The sequence below is a fragment of the Schistocerca serialis genome, chromosome 2 (assembly GCF_023864345.2).
Source record: "Schistocerca serialis cubense isolate TAMUIC-IGC-003099 chromosome 2, iqSchSeri2.2, whole genome shotgun sequence".
Classification (NCBI taxonomy): Eukaryota; Metazoa; Arthropoda; class Insecta; order Orthoptera; family Acrididae; genus Schistocerca; species Schistocerca serialis.
In genome coordinates, this window is record NC_064639.1 from 1096438982 (window position 1) to 1096452857 (window position 13876).

The 13876-nt window shown below is 42.5% G+C and overlaps 1 protein-coding gene across 1 annotated transcript in view; it reads right to left on the minus strand.

Annotated features, from left to right (window-relative positions):
- Positions 1 to 13551, minus strand: part of LOC126458557 (chitin deacetylase 1) — a 68361-nt gene extending 54810 nt beyond the window's left edge. The window contains exon 1 of the mRNA XM_050095680.1: positions 13394 to 13551. Within this exon, the coding sequence (XP_049951637.1) occupies positions 13394 to 13448 (55 nt within the window). The 5' untranslated portion in view covers positions 13449 to 13551. The remainder of the gene's footprint in view (positions 1 to 13393) is intronic.
- Positions 13552 to 13876: the final 325 nt, after the last annotated feature.

Sequence of the window (13876 nt, forward strand, 5' to 3'; positions counted from 1 at the left end):
ATTTTTAATTCGGAAAATTCTGATCGATGAATTTTAAATTACTGAATAACACTAGAGGAAGTGGCAAGGTCCACATGTTTCATTTCGAACCAGCCGAGTTTATTATTTAGTTTTGTCGCTTACTCATAGCTATTAAATCCGTCGTACATTATTCTTATTTTAATGCTTGCTTGAGTGTTTTTACGCATTTTAAACACATGAAAGAACGCTTTAAAACCTGCGCCGTAACAGCAGGTGTTCCGGGGAAGAGCCGTGAGCTTGTTAAGATGGAAATACATTCAGCCGAAGGTGCTCCCAGTTGGGGAAGAGTTGTCTCGCTTGTGGTAGAACCGTCGGTGGGTGCGACCTTGGCGTGCCAGCGGAGCCGAGCGGGTCGCTGGAGAAAGTGGCAGCCTCCAGCCTCCTGCTTCCAGCTCCAGCCTCCAGCCGGCGACGGAGACTGGCTGCAGCCACGTGTACTCCGTCTGCGCTCTCTCCCGTCACCCCGCACCGCACACTAAAGTCAAATGTCTAGACGCACCTGTTCAGTTCAGTGCTCTCCGTTTCTGGACCAGCTACTTGGAGTTACAGCACACACTCACAGAAAAGGGCACGTGGAGGGTGCTCGTGAGTACGTATTACATAACGGCCCACAAAGGGAGCGTGGCATAAACGTCACAACGATCCTTAGCGCACAAATAATTAGATGATAGTTTTCTGGGGTATACTAATCCATTATTCGCAGAGAGTTGAAAAGGATGCTTTGAAAGTCTTTGTGGTCTGGCTCGTGGTGTGTTGTCCGAAATCACACCTGAAATGTTCACCGCAAGTTTTGTTAGGACCATAAATAAGGAGGCATGTAGACTTTTTGTAGCGAGAAAATACTCTGAGAACTGTACCGTTTGGACGCGCCTTCATTTGCGTCTAGATGCTGAATGTACATTCCAGAACTGGGCTTCCATTTTATGCGATCTGTAAGTGGTCATAATGGTATCGACTTCCAGTATCTAGAAATTTTCGCGTGCACCACACGGAACTTATGATTTGTCTGTTAGACTATTTGCGGTGGTAGCGTCCCCACAAAATTTTGACAAGTTTAAAGGTTTCCATTTGACTATCATATGATGAAATATGGTGCGTCACTGCACAAAACTGTCGTTGACTATGCTGTGGTAATGGCTTCTTCAGTGAAGTTCACTAGACTGTGCTTTATGCGTTCACCTTTCTGATTATTGGTCCTGTTCGAAAAGCGAATATTTCGTCCCCCGACGTCGAATACTCTCCGTAATCGAACTGGAGGATCAGGGCAGAATTTTTTCGAAATAATTTTTTCAACTGCTGAGTACCTCAGGCGAGAAGAATGTGTCGTCAACTTGGTCGGTTTCTGAAGTTACCCTTAGTTTTTTCTTCGTGTGTAAAATCGAAAGAATGAAGTACTGGGCTTCAGTTGCTTAGCATTCGTTAGAAAGGAGTGTCATGAGTGACAGTGCACTCTGTTGTATAAGGATTTAGCGAGGTATCCCCTGTGGCACTTACAAAACCACCCAGATTTACCGTAGGTACTTTAAGAAAAGAGAGGGTAACATTAATCAGCATGTCTGGACTTGCTGCCAGTAGACATAGTACCCCAAAAAGGATCTTTCTATTCTTCCTTGCTGCGTGTTGAGACTGTGCAGTCTGCTATTGCATTCCATTCTGGTTGGTGACCACGCTACGGTGTCTCTTGAGCAAAAAAATTGTTCAAATGGTTCTGAGCAATATGGGACTTAACTTCTGAGGTCATCAGTCCCCTAGAACTGAGAACTACTTAAACCTAACTAACCTAAGGACATCACATACACCCACGCCCGAGGCAGGATTCGAACCTGCGACCGTAGCGGTCGCACGGTGCAAGACTGTAGCGCCTAGAACCGCTCGGCCACCCCGGCCGCCTCTCTTCAGCACATAAGAAATGTTTTCTCTAAAGCGTTTCCACGAGGGCTATGAAATATTTGAAGTTGAATTAATTTCAAACACTTACGATTAATATAACGAAATTTTTCTTAAATTTACTTCTGTGAGGAATAAAGATAGTTATTAGCTGATCTGTATGTGTTTTCTTCTTTCGTAGAACACTAAAAGTGGACAGTGTCTTAGAAACGAGAACCATATATATCGAAATGCATTTCTGTTTGTTTCTGGAGTTGTGAAATTGTTCGCTGCTGAAGTTGTCTTTTTTCCTGATAACTTAGTAGTAGAGTTTGTCCACAATCATAGAGTATCTCACCGAATCAGAATACGTACTGTTCGTATAACAATAGTGATAACAGTGCTATATGGATTTTACGAGATGTGCGATAGTATTCACCAAGAATTTGCAGATTTTTGTGACTTACTCCTTAAGTCTTTCGAAGTGATGTCCAATTTTACCATCTAATGTCACAACAATGGGAGAAAATTTAATTTCACACTGTAACTATGCATAGTTGGTCTGAGGATAAGACGGTATCGATAAATCGATAATTACTAAACTAACAGTTGATAAACGGTGAAACACATCAAAACCATGTTATGCATGATAAAGCACTGTCAGGGTTTAGGAAAGTTTATCGAAAGCACAGTTAGCCTCATACAGTCTGGGTCATAGGAAAAGACAGATCTCATTTATTGGGAAAGTGGATCCATATTATATTTCAGTCTTCTTTATTTACGTCATTCCAGGTTGTTCGGTATCACACCAGAATACAATTCACTATCTTCAGCACTGTCGCTGCTTACACTGCCTGCCATTTTTACCAGAACGTAATGTCGCGTCGCCAACGACAATAGTTTCGATGGAGCAATAATCCCCGAGAAGAAAGAGAACAAAAACTGTCGATTTGCAAAGGAACGAAGGAACAACCAATGATAGGCCTGGACCAAGACATCGATTTTAAGAGGAAACTACGTTAATCTGCACGGCAGGTTACTCAGAACAAACAATAATTACGGTCACGTAAGGAATACCGCACAATGTCTTTCTGTACAGCACTCGCGGTGCTCAAAGCCTTTTCTCGGAGTTCTCATAGATTCTCGTTAAAACGTGTACATCAGCGTGCTCTTAACATGATATCATCAGAAGTTAATACTTCATTGTCAGTTAGTCACCTACCGCTCTGAAACTAAATATCTGAAAGGACAAGTGTACCAACATTTTGATGAGCAACCGTTTCGAAAATGATCATGTGTTATTCTAAATACAATTTACCATTTACAACATGGAAATAGCCTTGGGACGAAATATAGAACAGATCTGCCACATTTCAACGGTACTGCGTTACATCAACGCGTATACGAATTTCCCTAATTCGTAGCTTATTGATCTTCATCGTCGTATCTACCTCTAATTATTTACTACATCAGCATCGGTGGTTGCTGGGGAGTATTTTATGCGTATTGTGGTACAAGGAACCCACCCATGGTCTCTTGGTTACAAAGTAATTTTATTTCGTTAGATTTCTTACTCTAATTTACCTTTGTGTTTATATTGCACTGACAGTATCTGCACAGCAGTGCAAATGTTGACAGTGTTCGCCGTGCTTCTTGTTTGGAGACAAACTTGTTCCATTCACACTCAGCACTTGCTGTTAGCAACAGTGATGCCCACTTCACTCTTAGCTCTTAAGCTTTCATTCAGTACTGCTCGGTTTTTGCCTCGCAGCTGTTTTTCCGAAAGCCTGAGTTGCACGTTGATTTCGATACACAGCGGTATTGATATGCATAATAACGAAGAGTTGGGCGATGTGCATTCTACGGAGTGTCCCAGCAGGAATGGTCGATATTCAGCGATATGACAGGAACGATCATTCGAAGAAAAAAGTCTAGTAAACATGGACTCTAAAATGTCTACCTTAAGTGCCATGAGCAACGTTCACTTCTGATATTGTGAAACAAATCTCTTCTACTGCAAGCTCTTTCCTTTTCTTTTTTTTTTCTTCTTGTTTTGGTCCATACTACCTACACGCGAAATGTGGAAACTAGAGAGCCTGCGCTACAAGGGATATGTTTCACGGTAGTGAAGATGAACAAGTGCTCCTGGCTCTTGAGGCATGCACTTCACAGCTCTTTTTTGATTCGGATGATCGTTCCTGTTGTACACCTGAATACTGACGATTCTTCTTGAGACACCCAGTATATGGAGTGACTAAATGTAATGGGTCAGCACCCCAACGAAGCTACGTTGAGCTCTTCCCGTAGCGAAGGCAAAACACATAACAATGTGTCTGCATCTCTAAACGTGTTTTACGTTTTGGTGATTGCAATGAAGGTATTTCCACATAAACTTAGGTAATTGGCTAATAAACTGAATAAGTCATAATAACATTATTATTATTGTTGTTATTGTATAACGGATCACCGGAAACCACGAGTACCTCATACCAAAAAACTCAGAAAACATCTCTGAAAGACCTTGGACATTTTGTCGCTGGATTTAGTTTTCAGTCTGTATACCAGGGCAACCTAACTGCACCGGTTAGATACATCACCAGAGCAAAACAAAAGCGATTATTGATCTTTAGTACAAATGGTAAAATGCGACGGGAAAGCTGCCAAAGAATAAAAAAGTTGGTGTTTTAAGTATGAGCAAGTAAGTTGTAGAGTATTATTTTGCTGATGTACAAATATGAAATGTGTAGTAAGAAGGTATTTGAATATAAGAATCAAACCATTAAAAGTTGTGTTAAACATATTTTGCTTTAATTTTGAGGAAACCTTCTGAAATTATGAAAATTATTATTGTTATTATTTATAATAAAATTTTTGGATTATAATTTGAAAGTTATGTGTTATGTAAATTTTATAAAATATTAACGACATATAACTTTTACCTTCGAAGTAAAGACTAATATACAGTGCAGATGTTTTCATATGTGGTATCTCAGCCGGCCGCTGTGCCCGAGCGGTTCTAGGCGCTTCAGTCCGGAAAACACAAACACGTCACAGAATTTACGAACTGATGTTTTCTACACACTCGTACTGCATCACAATGTGGGCTACGCACGTCAATATAAACCAAACATTTATGGTCCACATTTCAACACCTGACCTGCTGCCTAGCTGAAAATAAACATTAATGGGCTGCTCTTGCCGTATGTACTTGGAGGTACTAACCAACCTAAAAAATTCGACTTGTAATGACTATAATTATTAGTCCTGTAAGGACGTAAATACGTATGTAATGTTGTTCAATATACCGTTCTGTCACCAACAGAAATATCTGCACTTATGACCGTTACATCCTGTGTAAATATAAACATCGTTGCGTTGCGAGTCGAGCGTCGATGGTGACTTTTAGTCTAATTTTTTGGCAGTCATCAGCATTCTGTAACGTGACACGGCGTGTTCACACTGGTCTGGTCCTGTTCTGTAAAGTGTTCAAAAGTTTTACTACTCGGTGCTGTAAATTTTTGTGGAAAGAGTAAATTACGTAACTGATGAAGACCGACAAGGCTCGGCGTTGTTTTCTTTCTAAAATTTATGCATAAATAACCAGAAATCTAGTTCCTTCCTGGTAATGCTGGAACATACCCTAAATTTGAGCCAATTTGCAGAAACGTCGAGGAGACAGTAGGGAGGAAATAAGCAGAGAAACTCATTTATTCAAACACAGCTCTGAAATATGGTCGGCATTCAAGACTACTACACGAATATAAAATTTTAACCAAGGATCGCTCTGGGTACTTTCAGTGCGGATGCATCACATCTTCCGAACCCCTGCGGAACTTAGCGAATGCTACGAGCAGTGCGGCTGCTGTACAGATCTGCTACTTGCGGGAGACAAGTTAAGGATATGGGTTGGACGGGAAGCGTGTCTAGATAAGCGAGAGCCGGCGCGGTAGCTCAGCGTGTTCGGTCATAGATCTGGCTGCCCTCTGTGATAAAGAAAACTGAATGAAAGAATTAACGATGAACTTGAACGGGCGTCATTTGAGGTCCGCGCCGGTCAAATGCCACGAACAATAAGGGACAAACTCAAACAAAAAGGCAGTTAAGGCAACCGTTCTCGGAAAGCGATGCATCCGCGTTCGAGTCGCAGTCCGGCACAAATTGTCAACCTTCACCAATGATTTATTTCAGTGCATTTAGGTGGCTGAAGTCCTGATGTCTCTTTATACTGTATTATTTTAATTTTTGAAATTAAAAAGGGAAGAGAAGATTAGAGTTTAACGTCCCGTCGACAGCAAGATCACTAGAAACGGAGCAGCAGCTCGGATGGTCAAGGATGGGGAAGGAAAACGGCTGCGCCCTTGGAAAGGAACCATCCCGGCATTTACCTTAAGCGATTTAAGGAAAATACGGATAACCTGAATCTGGATGGCCGGACACAGATTTGACCCGTCGTCCTCCAGTGTGCTAACCATTTCGCCACCTCGCTCGGTCTGTTTTTGAAATATCGACGATAGAATGACGAGGTTGCAAGTTCCAGCATTAATTTTCTGTTGTATGCTGGAGTAAGCCGTTAAAAACGTCCGCGCTTGCGTAGTTAAGAGGGTACCACGCCTGCCTAGCAAGCTTCCGGTAGAGAATTTCAAAATTTCCAGAAGGGAGGTAGTGCAGTGAGCGTGCGCGTTAAAGCGCCTTGTGGGATCCGAGCCCCCCATCCACCTGCCAGCTGCGGCAGAGGCGTGGGCGGCGCCGGCTGCCTGGAGCTGGAGTCCAGCGCGCAGACCAGCGCCTTTATGTAACACCACTTCTCGCCTTTCCTCGGGCGCCGCTTTCCACGCATGGATTCCGGTCGCACAAAACAAACTTTCATGTTCCGCGTACGTCCGAAGTCGCGAGGCGCCCGTAAACTTGATACGGCTCCGAGAAAGTCGTCCCGGCTCAACGGCGGACACGCAACTGTTTTCGAGGAGCCCGTGCGTCATTTGCGTAACAGACATCGCCCGTACTTTTGTCAACGGCACTCTTACAGCGCGTAGACGAATCGGCTGTAGCTAAAAAGTAGCCGTTACGGACTGCTTACTTGCATTCGGCAACAGATACTGGCAGTGGATTACGTTCTTGCCCTCCGGCCGCGACGCAAACACACGGTCCGCCCCCTCCGGGTTTCAGAGGCAGCAGCCGCTTTCACCGCCTTCTGTCTATCGCATGGTATTCGGCCAAGTGAAAATGAAAGTTTGGTGCTGCGGTACACAACAACTGATTACTGTTACGTTAAACCCTTGGTGCTCGACTGGCGGGGCAGCCCCGACCGCGTAAATATCGCAACAGACTCACAAGTCGGACGTCGCCGGCACAACCTTCAATTCGCAGCAACTCGTATGTCGCGACTCTCATCACCTTGTATTGAAGCGTTCTGACATCTATCGGCAAGCGATATTACTACAAGGAAACGCATTTGTCGAAAGAACACCGCTATTGTTTTGTTTTCACGTTTCTGGTTGACTGCGAAGACGGTGTTCGAAACCAAACTGACAAATGGCAAATTTACGTGATAATACTAAAACAGTATAGTAGATATTGGATGAAACAGTGAGTGATTGAGTGACCTGAGCGATGACAACAGAAACAAAACAGTGACAGTAGTATAAATAGCTTCATTCTGCACAGTCTGGATGCTACTTTCAACCAGGAATACTATTTCAGCCACAAGAGACAGAGATTGGAATTTCTGAAAGCTCTAGTTGGAAATGTACCTAACACAAAAGGGAGAAAGAGGGGAAGACCATGTACTTTCGATGACGAAGAGAGACTACCAGAGCAGCCACACTTCATCTATTCCGATGAAAAGAGTAACAGTAAGGATTGTGCTGTTTGTAGTAACAGAAGGTAAAAGGTGGTAGAAGGGAGACTGCTTACCGTATTACTGTAACACATGCTACAGAAAGCCAGGACTCCATCCGGGTGAATATTTCCAAAAGTACTACACATGGAAGAAATATGCCTAAATCACGAAATACATGAAATGAAAGACAAAACTTGAGATTTTCAGTGTTGCAATATATGTGTAATTTGTTTTGTCGTTTAGTTTATAGCTACTCTTGGCATAATTTGATTACACGTAATACAGATTATTTTCAGTGCAACTATTACGAGTGCAGTGGCAGTGCAGGGTGAAAACAAATCGAGCTGAAAGGTTTCAGTCAGTATAGATTTTCGTATCAAGTTACGCAGTAATATTTATAATTTGACGCAAAAATTAACGAACTGACATTCTGATGAAACACTGTTGGGTTAGGTTGTTTTGGGGGAGGAGACCAGACAGAGAGGTGATCGGTCTTATCGGATTCGGGAAGGATAGGGAAGTCGGCCTTGCCCTTTGAAAGGAACCATCCTGGCATTTGCCTGCAGCGATTTAGGGAAATCACGGAAAACCTAACTCAGGATGGCCGGATGTAGGATTCAACAGTCGTCCTTCCGAAAATCGAGTCTAGTGTGCTAACCACTGCGCCACCTCGCTCGGTGAAACACTATATTCTTGGTGTGGCTGACAAAATTTCTTTTTCGGGTACCTATTATTTCCTTTATTATCAGGACAAATCTGCAATACATAAAGATATTTATACTCATGTGCAATTACAGCTGTTGCACTTAACGCGAAATCATTGACGAAACATTTGTGGCATGAGACTTCCTTGCGTTTAGCGCACTCGAAACGATGCTGAAAATTCGAGCGCAATTTCAGTTGAGGCCGACGGAGAACCTGTCGTAAACATTTGCAGAGACGCTAAACAATAAAGTTGCGAATGCTCACATAAATTCTTTAACCGCTAAATCGATTATCTATTTCTAGTGACTAGTATCTCATAAATACTGCTTGGCAGATGGCTGCATCTGGACGCGCTACGAGTCGCCCAAGAAGTATTTCTCGGGGACTGAACATACCTGTAACTAGTCAGTCGAAATCGGTTCTGCCGTTGGAGAGTAAACTTTATTGTTTAAAGAAATGTACTTGTTGACGCGCGGTTTAAGGAGTCTTGTCACGGTCCGAGCTGACCCCCCCCCCCCCCCCCCCCCCCTCGACGGAGGTTCGAGTCCTCCCTCGAGCATGGTTGTGTCTGTTGACCTTAGCGTAAGTTAGTTTAAGTAGTGTGTAAGATAAGGGACCGATGACCTGAGCAGTTTGGTCGTATACGATGTTACCACAAATTTTTTGTACTTGTTGATGCTCTGTCGGTAAAATATGAGTAAATTCCCAGAGACTCGTTCAAAAATAAAACACATTTTTTGATTTTGGAAGCGGGTGCAACTAGAAATTTAAAGTATTTTCCCATACATGTTTTCCTGTTTCTGCACTTGTTTCGCTGCATAAAACACTGTCTCAGTTAGCCATTTGATTTGCTTTCATGAATCAGTCCCAAAAAATGAAACAACAGCTCCTGCGCTCAAGTTATGATCAGCTTATTGCTAGAACTTTACCGTGTGCAGTAAGAAGACAGACTATTATATCAGAGAAGGGTTGTTCAAATCTGCGTCCGGCCATACAGATTTATGTCTTCCGTGGTTTCCATAAACCGCTGAAGGTGAAGCGCAATCCGAGCTTGTGTTACGTCTCTAGCGATTTTGTCGTCAACTGGATGTTAAAGTCTGACCTTTATTTTCCTTTTACGAAGACCTTTTCAAAATAAAGGACATTGTACGTCACTGACGTCGTCGCCGACGATGCGACATTAAACAACAACGCAGTGTACTTAACGCCCTCTTATGCCGTTGGCTGAGAAATGGTTAGTGGTGAAGAGGAGCAAGCCGGCAGCTGTGGCCGAGCGGTTCTAGGCGCTTCAGTCCGGAGCCGCGCGACTGCTGCGGTCGCAGGTTCGAATCCTGCCTCGGGCATGGATGTGTGTGATGTCCTTAGGTTAGTTAGGTTTAATTAGTTCTAAGTCTTGGGGACTGATAACCTCAGATGTTAAGTCCCATAGTGCTTAGATCCATTTGAACCATTTGAAGAGGAGCAAGAGCCGAAAACGCAGATACCTTTCGCGGCTTCAGCAACAAAAACCAAGACACTCTGCAGACTTGGCGACATATTCGCTTACCCAAATTTGTCTGATTCTTCAGGTTATCACCGTACTTTATACAGTTCATTAGAGAGGTTGCCGAAAGCGGAATAGCGGTCTGAGACGCTCTCACTTCTTGTCGTCGAATTGTGTGAAGTCTCATCCGCACTTCCAATTGGATTATTCCGCTTTGTCTGGATAGATATGACGTCACTATGAAAACCCTGGAAGGCTAGCACGATGATGTACTGTCCTCTGTTCCCGCCAGTCAATATTATAACACATTACGACTACTTCAGATCACATGTGAAACAATAGTCTTCAGATGTAAATCGGCTCTGATGTGAAGAGCAATGCTACGCAAATGCAAGTTCATAACAAAAAACTGGCTGTAATGGCCGGTTGAAAACAATCGTATCAACAGATGGAGCACAAACTGCGCTGTACCAGGATGTGGACAGAAATTGATCGTAGTCATACCGAAAGAATCTTCTTCGCATTGACTTTACAGGTGAAACCACTAACATCACTTACCACTACCGAGTCGGAATATTGATATAGCGGTATTTCCTCTAGCAAGTGGAGATGCTCAATCCGTTCCCCGAAAATTCTATAGCTGATCAACAGTGGCTAGTTATTTTGCCGTGTCATTTGTCCCTTGATAAAGGATCATGAGCCACATTGTCAGCTGCGCATCAGTCGATTGCGGTAACATATCAAATTCAGTCATTTTTTCAGCTGGATTTATGAAGCTGAGAGAACTCAACAGGTCAAATCAATAAATTTGAGTCCATCCGAATGAAATGTCCACGGGTGAAGTCACTTGCACTTATGTTAAGACACTCATAGTTTTTGTCGGACACCTCTGAGAGGCTACAGTAACTTGTGACGCTACACATACAGAGTACCCTGCGGGATGCAGTATTAAGTGGAGAATTATTTCAGGGATGACGATGTCAACTGACGAGGCTAGTTGATTTGCTTCCCGCGTATGACGTATGCTAGTGTCGAAGCCGCCTTCCTTCCCGTTGACGTAAACATTGTTCTAACGATTGTTGATTTAGTGTTACAAATACAAGTACAATGAGAGGTGACAAATTCATCTGAGCAGTCATAAAAATTGAAAACATATACAGTACGTCGAGGGGATCACTAGAAGCAGTGTAATGTCTTCCACTATTTAGTGAAATAGAATAATTTTAGACTGATTGTTACATTTTGCAAAAAGGATAAAACCGTTAAATGCTAACGTCGTGAAAACACTTGTTGTCCTTAGTTGATGCTGTCATTGCTGTGGGCTTGTAGAGATATAACATATATTTTGCGGTAATGATGACGAATTTGCACTTGTCATAAAAACTTTCGCTCATGTAGTTGCAGTAACAGATGTCTTAGAAGAGAAAAGAACAGCCTAGGACATGCTCCAGACTTTTCTACGTTTCAGCATTTCACATTAGATTCTGAAAGTAGTTTGGTATATTACCCAAAGAAGATTTTATGGTGAGCGGAAAAACGCTCATTGTCTTCGACAGCCTGAACTGATATCTGGCTTAAGGTGACTGTATCCCTCTTGTTTTTGTAATCTACAGCTAGTTACTAATGAGTTTTGACACTACTCTGTTACCTATTAAAGACATTCCGTGAGGATGTGCTCATAGTTATTTTTCCGCATTGCTAGATCATCGGAGTTCAGAATTTCCGGTTTGGATTAGTCACAAATTTTTTAGACATTCCCTACGTAGAAGTGACATGGAGGTGGTATAACTCTACCGCAAAAGATTGTAATTCTGAAGAAACAAAATACTAGAGATGTTTTTGAACAAATTAACTGATGTTTTCCACAAGAGCAAATGAGTAATTTTCGTCTTAATTGTCAGTCAGAGTTCGAATAATTTCGATCATCTGTGGCCTTTTCAACTGACAATGACACTACCGGCCAAGGTCAACGGCAGTATAACTGAAATAAATAATAAAACATAGAGCAATAAACACCTGTTATTGTACGATATTCATTCGATCGCTTACATATATGGATTTTTCGGTGAATAAGTAAAGAAAATTTAGGAAACACTCTTTAGATTTCCTCTAGTTATGTTTACCACTTCCGATGTTGAATAAACATAAGCTGACAACAGTCTCCAAAGAAAATGTTTTTCGATGGGGATGGCAGGTTCATAGTCGCCCTCCAAGCTGCATCTAAGTAGTAGCGTTTACATCTAAAAGTCTAGAGTTCCCTATCTTTTAAGAATGATATCGTACAACTGTTTGATGCAGGACGGAATTCCTTGATGACGATACTACCTTTTGATTTTTTTCACGGAAATTAGCAATGCTGCAACTTACATTTTAGACATCGTCATCCCGATACGAACATTTTTTGCTAATTCTATTGTTGTGTCTATCTTACAAAAAACCAAACAGTGAGCCACTTGGCTAGAGTTATTTACCGCCAGCAGTGGGCAGTGGAAGTCAAGGAGCGCCACTTTCACAATCGGTACTTGCAGCAAGAGAAAATACCCACCACAACCGGTGCAGCTGCCGCCATTTTGTACACGTATCGTGCAATGACAAATTTCGAAACAAAAGAATACATAATATAATGTACTACTTTTCAATTTACTATACACTATTATCTGGACTCTATTTTTTGATCAACTGATGCAATTAATTATGTGATTATTGACACCTTTAATAGAAGAGGCTAGTAACATATGTTGTGAGGGATGGACGCATGTGCATTTCCGTGAACCTTGAACCAAGTACTTGTTTTATGGTGAAGTAGAGAACTAAATGAAGTGATGCATAGCTAGAGAGAGCAGGTGGCTGTTAGAAATACTTAAAACTACAGTATATTTTCAATCAACAGCTAATCCTCTACTTTGGCCGAACTATAAAAGTGAACAAAGACAGTTACAGAAGGAAACGTTTGCAAATGATCTGTTCGTTTCTTGTGCACGCATTGAAGTCTCCACGTACCTGAGGTAAGCTGAAAGTTGACAGTTACTTGAAATACCATGAAATTCTATTGTATTAGTGTAACAGACATATTTAAGAAGCTCCTTTTCATGGACGTTATTTTGAGGCACACAATAAAGCTGCAGAATTATTTAAAGCAGTAATGTATGTTCTCCAGTCGTACTTGAAGAATCTTCAATAGAAGAGTATAGAAACATATGTTGTGAGGGATCGATGTGTGTGTAGTTACGTCATAGAACACAACTATAAAACATTGTTAGCATCGTATAAATAAGTTTCACAGTGTTGTTTTTCAGTTGGAAGAGGAAAAAATGACAGAATACAAGAGCAGTGATTGTAACAGACTCGCGCGAGGGACATGGTTAATAACAGAAGAAATGTGTAACAGATGAGTTAGTAATTAGATGAATGAAACTGGATGCGCGAAAGAAAAAAAAAAAAGAAGATAGCGCGTTGCTTCTTGACGGTGCGCTTCTTACCTGAGTGAACAAGCAGGACGAGCAGTAAAGAGGCGCTGTACACAATCCGCGCCATTCTCGCGCGTGGACACTCACTGGTAGTGACGTTGCGAGCGCCTACCAGCGCCTTTTATACGCGGCCTACATCCTCTACGGAGTCGGCCGTCTATCGGGGACAAACCCCTCTCTGTTCGCGACCCCTCATTGGCGGAGAAACCGCTCCAGCGCTCTGACGTCGCCTGCCTCCCATCATGGCCGCCGGCCGCAGAAGGCGCAGCGGGCGAGTCTGTTGTCGTCGCTCTTTCCTCTCGCTCCTCCCTCACGTTTACTGTCCTACCCGCATCTCCTCCCACACTCCCTTTTGGACCGCACGTCGGCGACCGCCTGCTGAGATTTTGTCAAAGTACGAGGATGGGTCCCCCCATCAATTCACTTTCATCGGAGAATATGATCAGGAATTCTTGCTGTTACATATCTTTAGAGTCGGCTGTGATTAGTTACACT